Below are 17,235 nucleotides of genomic sequence, written 5' to 3' on the forward strand. Positions count from 1 at the left end.
GGTAAATGAACAGGAGAACATGTTATCCTCTGCAGTAGTAAAAGAACTCTTAATGAGAACACTGAAATGCTATTTTTATATGAAAGTAGAAACTTTTAAAAATAAATATTAGCTATGAAATTATATTTGGAAATAACTACTAACATTTTAAATTTGTATAACCATCTTAGAAAGCAATTTACTTTTTAACATAGTTCCACTTATAGGAATTTATCTTAAGGGAATAATGTAAAATGTGAAAGGCAATATGCTTAAAGGTATTCATTACACAATTATTTACAATTGGGAAAAAGTAGAAATGGTTTGTCCAGAAAATAAGGGAATAGTTAAACGATGAAAGATCTACTAGATGGAACATTGTTCACCCATTCAAACATATTAATTAAGTAGCAGCATGGAAAAATGAATGATGCACAGTTAAATGGAATAAAAATATTTAATTATGATTAAAACTATGAAATGACAAAAATCTTTTTATCCCATGGAAAAATGATACATGTTCCTTTTTTTCCTTAAGAGAAAAATAAAGACTGAAAAAATATATATATCAAACTTGTTAGTGGTGTGGGATTTTTACCGATCCCTTCCCTTTCCCTTTTTGCTGCTAGAATTATCTGTATTGTGGCTGGTCTTAATAAGGTCCCTTTTAAAATACAGATTTGACCATGTCATTTCTTTGCTTATAGCTCTCCTACCCCAACACATATAACATTGACTATCAGGTATATTTACAATTGATGAGCTTGACTTTCAAGCCCAGTCACACCTTTTTTCCCCAAACTTCTATCTCACCTACACCTCCACAATCTTAGTCTTCAGTGTCTTTGCTTATGCTTTTTTCTCTGCCTAGAGTGCACTTCATTTCCCACTCTTTACCTTATATAAGTTTATTTCTCCTTAAGGGCCACACTCAAATGTCATGTATTCTTGAAAGCTTTCTTCCCCATTTTTTTTTCTTACAAATTAATTCCTTAATTTTGTCAGGTAAGGCATTAGTGTAAATGTGTTTTAGGTCCTCCCAATATATTCCTTATAATCTTGTGTTATAATAGATAATATTTTTTTCAGTGCAGAAACTACATATTGTATCTCCAGTGACCGGCACATAACAGACAATATGTGAAGAAAAATTGGTTAACTGCTAATGTTTTTAATTTGTTACAGGGGCATTTATGCAATGAACCTTTGGATATGTACAGTTATTTACATAACCAAGGAATTGGCATTTCACTTGCTCAGTTTTATATCTCATGGGCTGAAGAATATGAAGCTAGAGAAAACTTTAAGAAAGCAGATCTGATATTTCAGGAAGGTATTGAACAGAAGGCTGAACCACTGGAAAGACTGCAGTCCCAGCACAGGTAAACTTCCTCTCTGGAGCTTTTCTTAACTCTTTAATAGGTACAGAAAGTTGTTTTGCATCTGAATAAAGTGCTCTCTGTGGATTGGCAAGTTAATTTCATTACTATTCAGTTTTTTAAAAGACATACTTTAAGTATTTTCTATTTAACATACAGTAAAATCTAGTCTTTGATGTACAGAAACATGTAACCATTATCATCATTAAGATATATTTGAATTATTTCATCACTCCATAAAATTCCCACATTCTATCCCTTTGTGGTCAACACCTATTCACAGTCCCAACCTCTAGCAACCACTGATCTATTCTCCAGCCCTATAGTTTAGACTTTTCCATAATGTCATGTCAGTGGAATCATATAGTATATAGTCTTTTAATTTGGGCTGCTTTCATTTAGCATAATGCATTTGAGTTGTAAGAGTTCTTTAATCTGAATACAAGTCTTTTGTCAGATGAGTGATTTGTAAACCTTTTCTCCCAGCTTAATTCTAGAAGTGACTTTTACAGTACAGAAGTTTTTAATTTTGAAGAAGTTTAATTTGTCAATTATTTCTTAAATGGGTTGTGCTTTTGGTATATCTAAGAATTCCATCTAGCTGAAGGTCACAGAGATTTTTCTCCTGTGTTTTTATCCTAAAGTGTTATAGTTTTTGTTTTTAAATTTGTGATCCATTTTGAGTTAATTTTTGTAGAAGGTATTAAGGTTCTTTTTTTGCCTATGAGCCTTATTTATTCATGTGCCTTTTGTTGAAAAGATTTTCTCCATTGAAGTACCTTTGCATTTTTGTCAAAAATCAGGTGATCATATTTGTGTAGGTTTATTTCTGTTGCTCTGTTTTCTCTTTTGATCTTAATGTCTATCACTGGTATATATTACCCTTATCTAGATTGCTGAAGAGTTATAGTAAGTCTGGAAATCAGTTAATTGTTCTTTTTAACTCTTCTAGTTCATTTGACGTTCTGTATAAATTCTAGAATCAGCTTTCTAGGATTTTGATTAGTATTATGCATGAAGAAGATGTATTTCTCCATTTATTTAGATCTTTTATTTCTTTGAATAGGCTTTGGTAGTTTTTATCTTTCAAGGACTTGGTCCACTTCATCTAAGTGATGAGTTAATAGGCATAGAGTTGTTCATAGTATTCCTTTATTATCTTTTTAATGTCCATAGGTTAGGTAGTGACCTTCCTTCTTTGTTTTTTCATATTGATAATCCTGATATTTGGTCCTCTAGTTTATCAAATTCTATTGATCTTTTTAGGAAATCAACTTTTGCTTCCATTGATTTTTAAATCTTAATTGATACTCTGCTCCTAATTTTATTAATTTCTGCTCTTTATTATTTCCTTCTTTGTGCTTACTTTGGGTTTAACTTGCTCCTTTTCTAATTTAAGGTGACACTGAGCACTGTTTTCTAGAGCTTTTTTTTCTAATATAAAAGATTTCTGTCTAAGCACTGCTTTAGCTGTATCCCACAGATTTTGATAATAATACTATATTTTCATTTTCATTCAGTTCAAAATATTTTCTAATTTTCCTTATGTCTTCCTTTTGATCCGTGGGGTATATAGAAGTGTATTATTAGGAAGTGTTTGCAGATTTTTCAGGTATCTCCCTGCTACTGATTTCTAGTTTAATTCCATTATGGTTAGAGAACATAATTTGTATGGTTTCAAGTCTTTCTAATTTATTAAAGTTCATTTTATGGCCCAGAATATGTGAATGTTTTGTGTACACCTGAAAAATGTGTTTTCTGCTGTTTTGGAATAAAATGTTTTATAAATGTCACTTTTAGGTCAAGTAGATTGGTAGTCAGTTCTGGTCTTCTGTATCCTTGCTGACTTTCTGTTTACTTATTCTGTCAGTTACTGAGAGAGGAATCTTGAAGTCTCTTTTATTGTGGTCTTTTTGTGGGATTTTCTTTTTCATTTTTTTTGCCACACAGCTTATGGGATCTTTGTTCCCCTTCCAAGAACTGAACCTGGGCCTTCGGAAATGAGAGTTCAGAGTCCTAACCACTGGACCACCAGGGTATTCCCTCTTTTATTGTGAATTTATCTCTTCCTTCTTTGAGCTCCTATCAGCCTTGCTACATATATTTTGAAGTTCTATTAAGTATATACACATTTAGAATTGATCCCTTTATCATTATATAATGTTCATCTTTATCCCTGATCATACTTTTTCTGACGTCAGCTTGATCTGATATTAATATAGCCAGTCCAGCTTTCTTTAGTTTTCATGGTACATCTTTTCCTTTCTTTACTTTTTTTCCCAACAGTTTTAAAGGTATGCAACCATATCCATAATCTAATTTTAAACATTTTTAACACCACAAAATGAATTCCATACTTATTATTATTCCACAGAACTGGAAAAGGTCAGTTTTCATTCCAATCCCAAAGAAAGGCAATGCCAAAGAATGTTCAAACTATCACACAATTGCACTCATCTCACATGCTAACAAAGTAATACTCAAATTTCTCCAAGCTAGGCTTCAACAGTATGTGAACTGAGAACTTCCAGATGTTCAAGCTGGATTTAGAAAAGCAGAGGAACCAGAGATCAAATTGCCACCATCTGTTGGATCATAGAAAAAGCAAGAGAATTCCAGAAAAACATCTACTTATGCTTCATTGTGCTAAAGCCTTTTGACTCTGGATCACAACAAACTGGAAAATTCTGAAAGAGATGGGAATACCAGATCACCTTACCTGCCTCCTGAGAAATCTGAATGCAGGTCAAAAAGCAACAGTTAGAACCAGACATGGAACAACAGACTGGTTCCAAATTGGGAAAGGAGTATGTCAAGGCTGTATATTGTCACGCTGCTTATTTAACTTATATGCAGAGTACATCATGTGAAATGTCAGGCTGGATGAAGCACAGGCTGGAATCAAGATTGCCAGGAGAAATAGCAGTAACCTCAAATATGCAGATGACACCACCCTCATGGCAGAAAGTGAAGAAGAACTAAAGAGGCTCTTGATGAAAGTGAAAGAGGAGAGTGAAAAAGCTGGCTTAAAACTCAACATTCAGAAAACTAAGATCGTGGCACCCAGTCCCATCACTTCATGGCAAATAGATGAGGAAACCATGGAAACAGTGACAGACTTTATTTTCTTGGGCTCCAGAATCACTGCAGATGGTGACTGCAGCCATGAAATTAAAAGACACTTGCTCCAAAGAAAAGCTATGACCAACCTAGACAGTATGTTAAAAAGCAGAGACATTACTTTGCCAACAAAGATCCATATAGTCAAAGCTATGGTTTTTCTAGTAGTCATGTATGGATGTGAGAGTTGGACTATAAAGAAAGCTGAGGACTGAAGAACTGATGCTCTTGAACTGTGGTGTTGGAGAAGACTCTTGAAAGTCCCTTGGACTGCAAAGAGATCAAACCAGTCAATCCTAAAGGAGACCAGTCCTGAATATTAATTGGAAAAACTGATACTGAAGTTCCAATACTCGGGCCACCTGATACAAAGAAATGATTCGTTGGAAAAGACCTGATGCTAGGAAAGATTGAAGGCAGGTGAAGGGGATGACAGCAGATGAAATGGTTGGATGGCATCACCGACTTGATGGACATGAGTTTGAGCATGCTTCCGGAGTTGGTGATGGACAGGGAAGCCTGGCCTGGTACAGTCTATGGGGTTCCAAAGAGTCAGATACAACTGAGCAACTGAACTGAACTGATTAGCAGTGACTCTCCATTCCCTCTCAATCCAGTTCCAGGCAACCATTAATCTTCTCTCTCTGGATTTCCCTATTCTGGACATTGCACATAAATGGAATCCTACATTATGTGGTCTTTTGTGACTGGCTTCTTTCACTTAGCATGTTTTCAAGGTTCATTATAGATGAACGTAGTTATGGCATATATCAGTATTTCATTTTTATTGCCGAGTAATATGTCATTCTATAGATATAGTGCATGATTTATCCATTCATCAGTTATTGGGCATTAGGTTGTTTTCAATTTTTGGCAATTATGAAATAATGCTGCTACAAACATTCATATTACAGGATTTTGTGTGGATTTCCTTTTATTAACAAAGGGGTTTCTTTTTATTGAAGGGTAGTTGATTGTACAGTGCTGTAGAAGTTAAAGGTACACGATGTAGTAATCCACAATGTTTAAAGGTTATACTCCGGGTGGTGCTAGTGGTAAAGAACCCACCTGCCATTGCAGTAGGCATAAGAAATGTGGATTTGATCCCTAGATCAGGAAGATCCTGCATGGCAACCACCAAAGTATTCTTGCCTGGAGAATCCAATTGGCAGAGGAGCCTGGCTGGCCACAGTCCATAGGGTCACAGAGTTGGGCACGACTGAAGTGACTTACTTAGTAAGTGACTTACTGAGCGTACGCACTCCATCTATAGTTACTATAAAATATCAGCTATATTCCCTGTGTTGTACAATATGTCCTCGTAGCTTAGTTTATACCTAATAGTTTGTACCTTCCTATCCCCTACCCCTATTTTGCCTCTCCCCACTAGTAACCACTAGTTTGTTCTCTATATCTGTAAGTTTCTTTTTTGTTTATTCACTAGTTTGTTATATTTCTTAGATTCCACATTTAAGTAATATTATGCAGTATTTGTCTCTTTGTCTGACTTATTTCACTTAACATAATCCCCTCCAAGTCCATCCATGTTGTTCCAAATGGCAAAATTTCATTCTTTTTTATGACTGAATATTATTCTACTATATATTTATACCACATCTTGTTTTTCCATTCATTTGTTGGTGACACTTAGGTTGCTTCCATATCTTGGCAGTTGTAAATAATGCTGCTCTGAACACTGGGGTGCATGTATCTTTTCATATTAGTGTTTTTGTTTTTTTCAGATATATACCCAGGAATGGAATTGCTGGGTCATATGATAGTTCTATTTTTAGTTTTTTGAGAAACCTCTATGATCTTTTCCACACTGGCTGCAGCAATTTACATTCCCACTAACACAGTACAAGGATTCTCTTTTCTCCACATCCTCGATAACATTTGTGATTTGTGATGTGTTCTTTCTGATAATCGTCATTCTGACAGGTGTGAGGTAATACCTTATTGTGGTTTTGACTTGCATTTCCCTGAAGATTATTAATGTCAAACATCTTTTCATGTGCCTTTTAGCTCTCTGCCTTTCCTCTTTGGAAAAAGTCTGTTAAGGTCTTCTCTCCATTTTTAAATCAGGTTTCTCTTTTCTGTTTTAACCTGACAGTGTCTTTTTATTAAAAGTGGTTCTTATACACAGCAAAGAGTTGGATGTTGTGTTTTTCTCAACTGTCACAATATTTTTTATGTGGTTTACTTAGAACATTTTGATGGAATTACCAACTCTGTGGGATTTAGATATGTTATTTTAGTATTTGTTTTCAGTTTCTGTGTCTTTTGTTCCTTTGTTGCCCATTTCCTGTCTTCTTTTGGATTGTTGGTTTGTTTTTTCTTTTTTTTTTAGTATTTCACTTTAATTTATTTTATTGACTTTTTGTTTGTTATTTTTTTAGTGGTTTCTCTAGGGTATATAATACATATACCTAACCTTTCACAATCTACTTAGAGTTAATATTTTACCACTTCAAGTAAAATAATAGAAGGCAGAGAACCTTTATAACCATATAGGTTCTATATTTTCCCGACTTTCTTGATATACTGGTGTTAAGTATTACATTTACATACATTGAAAATCCCATCAGACAATGTTATAATTTTTGCTTTCAAAAGCCATATGTATTTTAAAGAACTTAGGAGAAAAATAGTCTGTTATATTAGCATTTTTGTTCTCCTTGTTCCTGAAGTTCCAAGTTTTCCTCTGATATCATTTCCTGTCAGACAAGAGGTTTTTTCTAGCCATTCACTTAGAGTGAATCTTTTCCAATAAATTCTCTTAGTTTTTCTTCATCTGAGAATGTCCCCCCGCCCCCACCCCACCAGCCTCACTGCATGCAGAATCTTGATTTCCTAACCAGGGATCAAACCCATGCCTCCTGTTTTGGAAGTGTGGAATTTTAACAACTGGATCCCTGGGGAAGCCCCTGAGAGTGTCTTTATCCATCTTTGTTTCTGAAGGATATTTTCACTGGATGTAGAATTCTGGTCCAACCATTCATTTAGCATGTTTCTGTCTCCTAGACTCACTGATATCTAATGGGGCATCTACAGGCATTTGAATGGTTCATCCTCCTTTTTGTAATGAGTTTATTTTCTCTGGCTAAGTGTTTTTTTTCTTTAACATTGCTTTTTAGCAATTTGATAATGATGTATCTAGGTATGATTGCCTTTATATTTAATCCATTTGGGGTTTACTGGGCTTTTTGAATTTGTAAAGACGTGCCTTTCACAAAATTTGAAAAGTTTTCAGCCATTATTTTTAAAATGCTTTTCTGTACCTTTTCTTCTGGGACTTCAGTTCCACATATATTAGACTCTCTGATACTGTCCCACAGGTCCATGAAGCTTTGTTCATTTAAAACAAAATTTTAACTATTCTTTCTGTTCTTTAAGGTGAGCAATTTTTATTGATTTGTCTTCAGGTTCATTTACTCTTTTTTCAGCTTTCTCCATTCTGATAATGAATATATCCAGTAAATTGTTTATTTCAGATATTGTGTTTTTCTAAATTTCTAAAATTTCCATTTGATTCTTTTTCATAGTTTCTGTGTGTCAGCTGAGAATTTCTATCTTTCCACTCATTTTATATTATGGAGCATCATTGTGTTAGCTGCTTTAAAATCTGTCTGAAAACTCAACACCTGGGTCATTTGATGTTTTTATTAATTTTTTATTAATTAGTTAATTTTAATTGGAGGATGATTGCTTTACAATATTGTGATTTTTCTCTATTATTCTTTGAACCACATATAAAATTTCTACATGAGTACCAATCGTGGTTGTGCTGTGATTTCCATATTTGTATTTTTGGTCACTGTGCTGTAATGTGCTTAGTCCCTCAGCTGTGTCCAGCTCTTTGCGACCTGACAGACTGTAGCCCTCCAGACTCCTCTGTCCTTGGGGGTTCTCCAGGCAAGAATACTGGGCTGGGTTTTTATGCCTGCCTCCAGGCGATCTTCCCAACCCAGGAATCAAACCCAGTTCTCCCACATTGCAGGCAGATTCTTTACTGTCTGAGCCACCAGGGAAGCTGTCATTTGATGTTTGTATTTCTGTTTTTCCTTTGAGAATGGTCACATTTTCCTGGTTTTTTATATGTCAGGTGATTTTGGATTATATACTAGACATTTATACTGGTATTATTAGACTCTAGGTCCTGTTAGTTAATGTTGATGTTTTTGTCTAATTAGGTAACCAGCCTTCAGATATAATTTCTTTTTCAACTTATGTGAGTAGTGGTTCTAATGTCAGTTCAATTTTCAGAGACCTTTAGGTCTATCCCATTTGTCTGTTGCTCCAGGGTTAGTCTAGGGCTTGGACAGTGGTTTATATTATAGTTCAGTTCTTAAAGCCTTTTCTGTGCTGTTTTGGGTCTGCTTTGTGTATGCATAGCTCAAGGGTGGTCCAGGGCTTGTGCCAATTCATGTACAGAATCAGGAGATTCTCTTCTTCAGCTCATCCCCTCCCAATATTTCTCCCATACTCATTGCCCCTCACAGTCCGCTTTTTCCTTTCCTCTGGACAAAAAGATGAGGTTTCTTTAGGAGTTTTAGCTTCCTGCACTGCTAATGTAACAATTCAAAACCAAATGGAAAAGAGAAGGGGAAAAAAAACAGGAAACAGCCTTGAGTGGGTTGTTTCTTTGACTCCTCTCCACAGTCCACTTGCTTTTGTTTACTTTTTAGAGACCTCAGCTGCTTTTTTGTATTTTGTCTGGAGTTTTTAATTCTTTTTTTTTAAGTTTTTTTTTTTTTTAGAGTTTTTAATTCTAATCAGTGAGAAAGAGACTAATATGAGCTTATTCCATCTTGGCCAGCATTTGCAGTTTATTCAGTTTCTTTACCCTTTTGATAATACTTAAAACTTTGGCAACAGCACAGAAGTTTAGTCTTCAAACTTCTACCAGCTTTACTAAAAAGTAAAATGTCATGTTTAGTGCAACTTCATTCATCTGATTCAGGGAAAATGTTGGGGTAGGGAGTTGGGTGGGGATTCTTTGTAGCAAGAGAGACAATAAAATAGATGTGTCAAGATGTTAACAATTAGTTAATCTAGGTAAAGAAGATATGGGTGCTCACTCTTTCAACTATTTTGTGAGTTTGAAAAGTCAAAATAAAAAGTTGATGGGAAACTCTGATCTTAATATATTCTATAATCTTAATCTAAGACACTGATCTAATCCTGAGGTCAACCTGCTGGTGCTCTTCAGAGTATTTTTGATTGGTCAAATTTGGATATATAAATTTGGACCTTCTCTGATTTCAAGGTGGCTTTCTTTGTTTCTGACAGAATAAACACTTTCTTTTGGCTATTTCTATATATTTCTTCCCTTACATCCCACTCTTTTTCCCTGTTTAGCAAATTAGGAAATTGACTCTGGACAGTAGTGTTCATCTCACCAACTGTTAATTGTCCCTTCTCTTACTTTAGACAATTCCAAGCTCGAGTGTCTCGGCAAACTCTGTTGGCACTTGAGAAAGAAGAGGAGGAGGAAGTTGTGGGATCTTCTGTACCACAACGAAGCACACTGGCTGAACTAAAAAGCAAAGGGAAAAAGACAGCAAGAGCTCCAATCAGCCGTGTAGGGGGTGCTCTCAAGGGTAAGTTTGTTAGGTGTTATTATGGGAAGCTTTTAGTTTCGGGTGATAGGCAAATTATGTAAGGAAATCATGTATAAATATATATATGAACATTGTCCTGCTGTTCTGACTACTAGGAAGCAAAAAAAGAAGTCTAAGGAGAAGCTGAGATCAGTGTGCAGTAACACGAAAACATGTCAGCATTTTGTGTCTTTAGTTAAGAAAAACCTATTCTGGGACACTTATAATGCAAAGAAAGAGGGAAAGACAGAGAAGGAAGGAAAAGAAAAAAGAAAAACTTAATCTAATATGTATCTAGAGTAATAAGCAACTAGAGTTTCTGAGTTTCAGTTACTAGTCGACAGATATGCAGTAATATAGCAAGTATTATCAAAGTAAAGCTTAACGTGTACCAAATTCACAAAGAATGTATTAATTTGGTCTTCAGTTTTGGAGGGTCAGGAATTGGGCTCTCTGTATACTTAAAGATGATCAGCAATAGCTGTTTTTTAAATCTACTATTTTTTAAGGTAAATTTTAGGTTCCCAGCAAAGTTGAGCAGAAGGTACAGAGAGCAGTAAGCTTTTATTAACCACATTTATAGCAGTTAGACACGAAGACCAGATATTTAGATCTCTTATCCCTATCCTGATATCAACTTTGTAATACTCAGAATGTTCCTTGGAGATCTGAGAATTAGAGTATAGAGAATATAGTCCTAAAAAGTATTTTATCCAGATCATGATGAAGCTTGACTCTAATAAGCAGCCCCACTAAAGAGAATACCAATAATAAGTGGGCTGCATTGGGTTGTTTTTTTTTTTAGATTCAATACATTTCAGCTGAGAGAAAAATTTTACCTGAAAAATAAATATTAAGATTTCAGTTAATCCTGATAAAATTAGACAATGTTAGAATGATGACTGAAGGAAGATACAGAATTTGTTTTTTGGATATCTATATGTAAAAGATTATAGGTGAGGGAAAAAAGGGAGGGTATAAGTAACAAATACAGAATAGACTTAAAAATTAATAATTTGATGCATTAAGGTTTTTTAAAATTTTTATTTAAAAAAATCTCTGATTCTATGGTAGTAGAAGTAATCTTGATTTGGGAAAGGTTCAAGTATACCTTATTGGGCATCTAAATTGGTAAAGATTTTTAAATTTAGATTTTGAAAGTTTAATATTTTTCTCTTAGCTCCAAGCCAGAACAGAGGTCTCCAAAATCCAGTTCCTCAACAGATGCAAAGTAATACTAGAATTATTGTTTTTGATGAAAATGCTGATGAGGCTTCTAGAGCAGAGTCATCTAAACCTACAGTCCAGCCATGGATAGCACCTCCTGTGTCCAGGGGCAAAGAGAATGAGCTGCAAGCCGGCCCTTGGAACGCAGGCAGGCCTTTGGAATACAGGGTAAGGACTCTAAGATCCAGTTTATTTGCTGACATAACAAAGGCTTCAGAGTTCAAACAGAGGAGTATTTTTAGCATCTCTTTTAATTCCTCTTGAATAATTAGGCATGGTCTGCATATGGTGTGTCAGAATGTAAAACCATGGTAATTTTAGTTTTCTTCTTCATCGCCAGCCTCGTGGCAATACAGCGTCTATGACAGCTGTACCCTCTATGCTTCCAAGTTTTACTCCATATGTGGAAGAGACTGCACAACAGCCAGTTATGTGAGTTTGATTTCCAGATATTTTGAGGTGGTAATTATTAAGGATGGACAGGGGCATCTATCTAACTCCTAAAGCATTTTCTTCTTTGTGGAAATGAAAGTAAACAAAAGTTTTATTTCCTTTATGTCTTTCTTTTTTTTTTTTTTTTTAGTGTTTTAGGGCTAAAAGACCACTTGTTTTCTTATTAAGGAATAAAAATAGGTTTATATTTAAATTGGTGTAGTCAAAGATAGTCACTGTTATTTAAGGGAGATGTTCTACCTTTATTATTGACAGTAGTGAGGAGTTATGGCAGTTTTTGCTCATAACCTGCTTTTTCTTTCTGAATGTCTTTTTCTTGGCATTTCTATGAAATATAATAAATGATTAAATAATCAGGTAGTCTAAGATTCAGTCTAATATATAACATTGTGGAGTGGTAATATTAGGTCATATTTTGTGTCCCATTGCAAGAGTTTCTTCATATATAATTTGTAACCCCTCATTATATGCTAGGTGTGATGTTTGTGTAGGTTTTTTCATAGTCTTTTTATCAGTTGAGCAAATTGAGGAAGCCTTTTAAGCATGTAGATGCTTGGACCATTAAAATTTCTGATCCAGTGTATCTGAGGTGAGGACCAGATATCTTTAGTTGTAAAAAGATACACAAAAAAATAAAAAATATATAAGTGATTCTGATCCATAGTCCAGATCCTAGTTGAGGTATGCTCCATTTTTACGCCTGTATTACCACTCTCTACTCTTCCCCTTCAGCTGATAATGTTGAATTTTACATCATCAGTTCCCTAAATGCTGTATTTCTAATTCTTCTGGGTTCAGAACAGTGATAAATGGGCATAAGTTAGCTTCATTTTGTACACTGGGCTCTATTTAGATTTGGTTATTCACCACAGCCATAGAAAACAAACTTATGGTTACCAAAGGCCAAAATGTTAGTGTTAGTCACTCAGTCATGTCCAACGCTTTGCGACCCATGGACTATAACCCACCAGGCTCCTCTGTCCATGGAATTCTCCAGGCAAGAATACTGGAGTGGGTAGCCTTTCCCTTCTCCAGGGGATCTTCCCGACTCCGAGATAGAACCCAGGTCTCCCTCATTGCAGGTGGATTCTTTACCGTTTGAGCCACCAGGGAAACCCACCAAAGGGGAAAGGTATGGGATACGTTAGGGGATTGGGATTAACATATACACATAACTATATATAAAATAGATAACCAACAAGGACCTACTGTATAGCACAGAGAACAATACTCAGTATTTTGTAATAACCTATAAGGGAAAAAATCTGAAAAGGAATATATACATATATATAATATATAACTGAATCACTGCTGCACATGTGAAACTAACACATTATAAATCAACTATACTTCAATAAAAATATTACCTGCTTTGAAAAAAAGATATGTTATTCAGATTTATTTTTACCTATAAGTAATATAAGCTATTTGATGACTCAACTTATAGCTAATTCCTTCCTCATCATAGTAGTACTTAGAACATAATTGTTGATGGACTATGTAAATTATTTTTAGCCTCTTAATCATTTTTGTTTTTTGGAATCCATCATATATAGCCTTACAACTGACATCATCCCTGTGTTTTGTCAAAACATAAGAAACAGCTCATTTGATCTATATGATAAATAATAATTATCTTGTTTCTTTTAGGACACCATGTAAAATTGAACCCAGTATAAACCACATTCTAAGCACAAGAAAGCCTGGAAAGGAAGAAGGAGATCTCCTGCAGAGAGTTCAAAGTCTTCAGCAAGAGTCTGAGAAGAAGGAGAAGATGATGTATTGTAAGGAGAAGATTTATGCAGGAGTGGGGGAGTTCTCCTTTGAAGAGATCCGGGCTGAGGTTTTCCGGAAGAAATTAAAAGAGCGAAGAGAAGGTATGTGTATTTATCTAGCTCAAGTTTGTAAAAATAACTTAGTTGTAGGAAGACTGAGTTGCTATTTTAAGCCTGAGGAAAGTTACTGCTGTTGTGTGTACCTTTGTGTGATGCTTCTGTGGTTTCTGTATTTCTCTATATAAGCTGAACTTCCATTGCTGCTTTCTATGTAACCCATGAGGGAAAATTTTAAACAACTAAGTTTGTGTTCAAAAGTAAAGAAACTGCATGACCAGTTCATATTTCTCCACAATAGGCAGACAGAAAAGTGCTTTTCCTAATATTTCCTAAATATTTCACTTTACTTTTGATACTGTGCCTGAAATTTCTCCCAGGGCTAATTTAGATTAATGGACTCTGTCATTTAGATGATAGTTGTATGTCCTGATTATTAAAGAATTCTTTCTGAGTTAAGGGAGGCTTATACATTGAAAAACTGGAAATTTGGGAAAAGTAGGAAGTGGTTCTGATTCTGAAGCTTAGAAGTGCTTGGGGGCAAAATGTGCCCCAAACAGGCTGAAAGTAGGGAAGTTTAGCAGTTTAGCATTTGGAATTTAAGGCATTAGAAGATGAGTGAGAGTATAGAAAAGTAGGTTATGGGGGGTGGGGGGAATCCAAAAATAAATTTTATTCATTTAGGCATTTTGCCTAGGATATACCAAGAATGAAGAAATAATTTTTTTTTTAACGCAATCATCCAGAGTAACCTGCAGTTTAGCTCACCTAAAGAGATGTGACATTCATAGGGCTAGCTGGGAAACTTAACCGTCACTTATAATTTGTTTGAGAAAAAAAATCATTTCAGAGTTTCAGGTGACAAGTTAGAAGCAAAGGTCTGTAAAGCAGCCTGTTAGTAAGTTTGGAATTGCCTTGTTGCATGAACTAGGGCCTTCCAAAATTGACAGAAGTGCTTTGGTCTCAAATAATATATGGAAAAATGGAATCTGTGTGTCTAGGTAGGAGAGAGGGAATGCGTAAAAGATAAGGAACTAGTTGTGTGAAGCTTTTTAAAAGTGGAAACCACCACAACAAAGAAGTAGGCTAGCAGAATAGCCAAATATGAGCTGGGAAAGGAGCAAGGCACTTAGGTTGAAACTACCGCTTCCTAAAGGGAAGGCTCTAGCTACACCAAGTATATAAAAGTAAAATAGTACATTTTATTCTCAACTAGCTAAAGAAGAACCTGAGCTAGGGTTAGTTGGGATTTGAGTACTGAAAGAAGTATTGACCTCTGAGGATATTGTAATACTCTTTTCCTAATCTTGTCTCTGATTCTAGTTTGTACTCTTAAAATCCTCATGCCTATAAGAAAGTGGTTTCTTGTTATATTCAAAACTAGCTTCAAAAATTGTTGCTGACATTCAACTCTCAGGTAGGGACATGAGAAATGAGGAAGCCACAGGCTGGGTCTAAAGACAAGGCTGTTATCTTTTCTTCCCGTTACTACTTCTAAAGCATTTTCCCCCTTCTCCTTCAAAAAGTTTCTTTCCAATTCAGTTTTTTTCCTACCCATTGAACCTCCTTAGTATTCTACATACCTGGCTCATTTCTTATTTCTACCCTTACACCATCCACTCTATTGTATTCACCTGGCAAAACCTCAGCCCTAGTTAAATCCAGCTATCTCCTCACACTCTGTACCTGCATCCAAGTATAATAGTTTAATGTAGCTGGAAAAAAATGCAGCTGTGAATTGGTCTCATTTTAAATACTTTTTATTGTTTATTTTAGCTATGCTGGATCTTCATTGCTGTGCATGGGCTTTCTCTAATTGTGTTGCACCAGCTTCTCATTGTGCTGGCTTCTCTTGCTGCAGAGCGTGGGCTCTAGGGCACATGAGCTTTCCTGGACCAGGGATCAAACTTGTGTCTCCTGCATTGGCAGGCGGATTCTTAACCACTGGACCACATAGGAAGTCCTCATTTTAAATTCTTGACCACAACATTTACCAGTGCCTAACAGTCTTACTAGTTACCTGATAGGTGAATTTCTTCTTTCTGCTAAACAACTAATTTAATTTTGTTTGACTTTCAAATATATATCCCTGTCCCTCCTGACCTAGAATCTCCTTTGTAACCTCATTGAGAAAATAGAAGGAATGTAATGGTAACTCTATTTTCTTCCACCAAATCTGCCATCTCTGCTATCTGTACACTCATTCTTTTTGTTAAAATTAGCATTTCTCTGTTCCTATCAAAGGAATGGTCCTTATTTCTTCCCCCTCTAGCGTTTTCCCTTTCTACTAAACCATTCTTACTAATTTAGGCAAATATAATGTCTCCATCTTTTTAAAAAGAAAGAAAATCTTCATTACCCTTATTCATCTCCAACTACAACCCCATTTTTATACTCCCTTTCACAGCAAGATTTGGGGGGAATTGTAATCTTTTGCTGCCTACTATTTCCTCAACTGAAAAAGAGTAGTCATCTACAGAAGTGAATTGAACCATACAGAAACCTGAGTACCGAAGAATTGATCCTTTCAAATTGTGGTATTGGAGAAGACTCTTGAAAGTCCCTTGGACAGCAAGAAGATCAAACCAGTCCATCCTAAAGGAAATCAACTCTGAATATTCATTGGAAGGACTGATACTGAAGCTCCAATACTTTGGCCACCTGATGCAAGGAGTCAACTCATTGGAAAGACCCCAATGCTTGTAAAGGTTGAGGGCAGGAGGAGAATGGGGCAAAGGAGGATGAAATGGTTGGATAACATCATCAACTCGGTGGACATGAGTTTGAGCAAACTTTGGAAGATAGAGAAGGACAGGGAAGCCTGGCATGCTGCAACCCATGAGGTCGCCAGGAGTCAGACATGACTTACCGACTGAACATTTCCTCAAGCATCTTTTCTATTCCAATGATCACAGTAACCAGAAACTTCCTTTTTGCCGAATCCAATGGCTGTTTCTGAGTCTTGATCTTTATTGACCTCTTGGCTTCATTGAGTACAGTTGATGAAATGCTTTATGAAATGCTTCTCTTTGGCTTCTTCCTTGATGGTGTATTCTTGCCCCATTTCCTTTACTGTTCTTCTCATCCAGGGCCTCTTCGTGAGGCCCAGGAGAGTTCTGAAATAACCCAATTATATCTTCTTTCAACAGCCATCTTTAAGTAATGGATTAAATACTGTTTACAAGCTATTGACTCTCAAATTCATATCCCCATCCCTGACATTTCACCTGATCCCCAGACTGATATTTAGTTGCCTGAATTTATTGGCTGTCCTAATAGGCATCTTTTAAAATTTATATGTATTTATTTGGCTGTGCTGGGTCTTAGTTGCAGCGCACAGCATCTTCAGTCTTCATTGAGCATTATGGGGGTCTTTAGTTGAGGTATGTGGAATCTAGTTCCCTGACCAGGGATTGAACTCAGGCCCCCTGCATTGGGAGCTCAGAGTCTTAGCCACTGGACCACCAGAGAAATCTCTCCAATAGACATTTTAAGCTCTACATAACCAAAAACAGTTACGGATTTATGTCACAAACCACACCCCAATATACAAATGTACCACAGGCTTCCCTATTTCAACAAAAGGCATCACCGTGCACCAAGTTGGTTCAGTTCAGTTCAGTCGTTCAGTCGTGTCCGACT

At 35.8% G+C, this 17,235-nt stretch overlaps 1 protein-coding gene across 3 annotated transcripts in view; it reads left to right on the forward strand.

Moving 5' to 3' along the window:
- Positions 1-17,235, forward strand: part of BUB1B (BUB1 mitotic checkpoint serine/threonine kinase B) — a 56,936-nt gene that overhangs the window by 18,022 nt on the left and 21,679 nt on the right. For all 3 annotated transcript variants that reach the window (XM_042252264.1, XM_042252263.1, XM_004010443.5), the window contains 5 exons: positions 1,165-1,361; positions 9,912-10,081; positions 11,262-11,476; positions 11,649-11,740; positions 13,412-13,638. In XM_042252264.1, coding sequence (XP_042108198.1) covers positions 1,165-1,361; positions 9,912-10,081; positions 11,262-11,476; positions 11,649-11,740; positions 13,412-13,638 — 901 coding nt within the window. The remainder of the gene's footprint in view (positions 1-1,164; positions 1,362-9,911; positions 10,082-11,261; positions 11,477-11,648; positions 11,741-13,411; positions 13,639-17,235) is intronic.

The sequence above is a fragment of the Ovis aries genome, chromosome 7 (assembly GCF_016772045.2).
Source record: "Ovis aries strain OAR_USU_Benz2616 breed Rambouillet chromosome 7, ARS-UI_Ramb_v3.0, whole genome shotgun sequence".
Taxonomy (NCBI): Eukaryota; Metazoa; Chordata; class Mammalia; order Artiodactyla; family Bovidae; genus Ovis; species Ovis aries.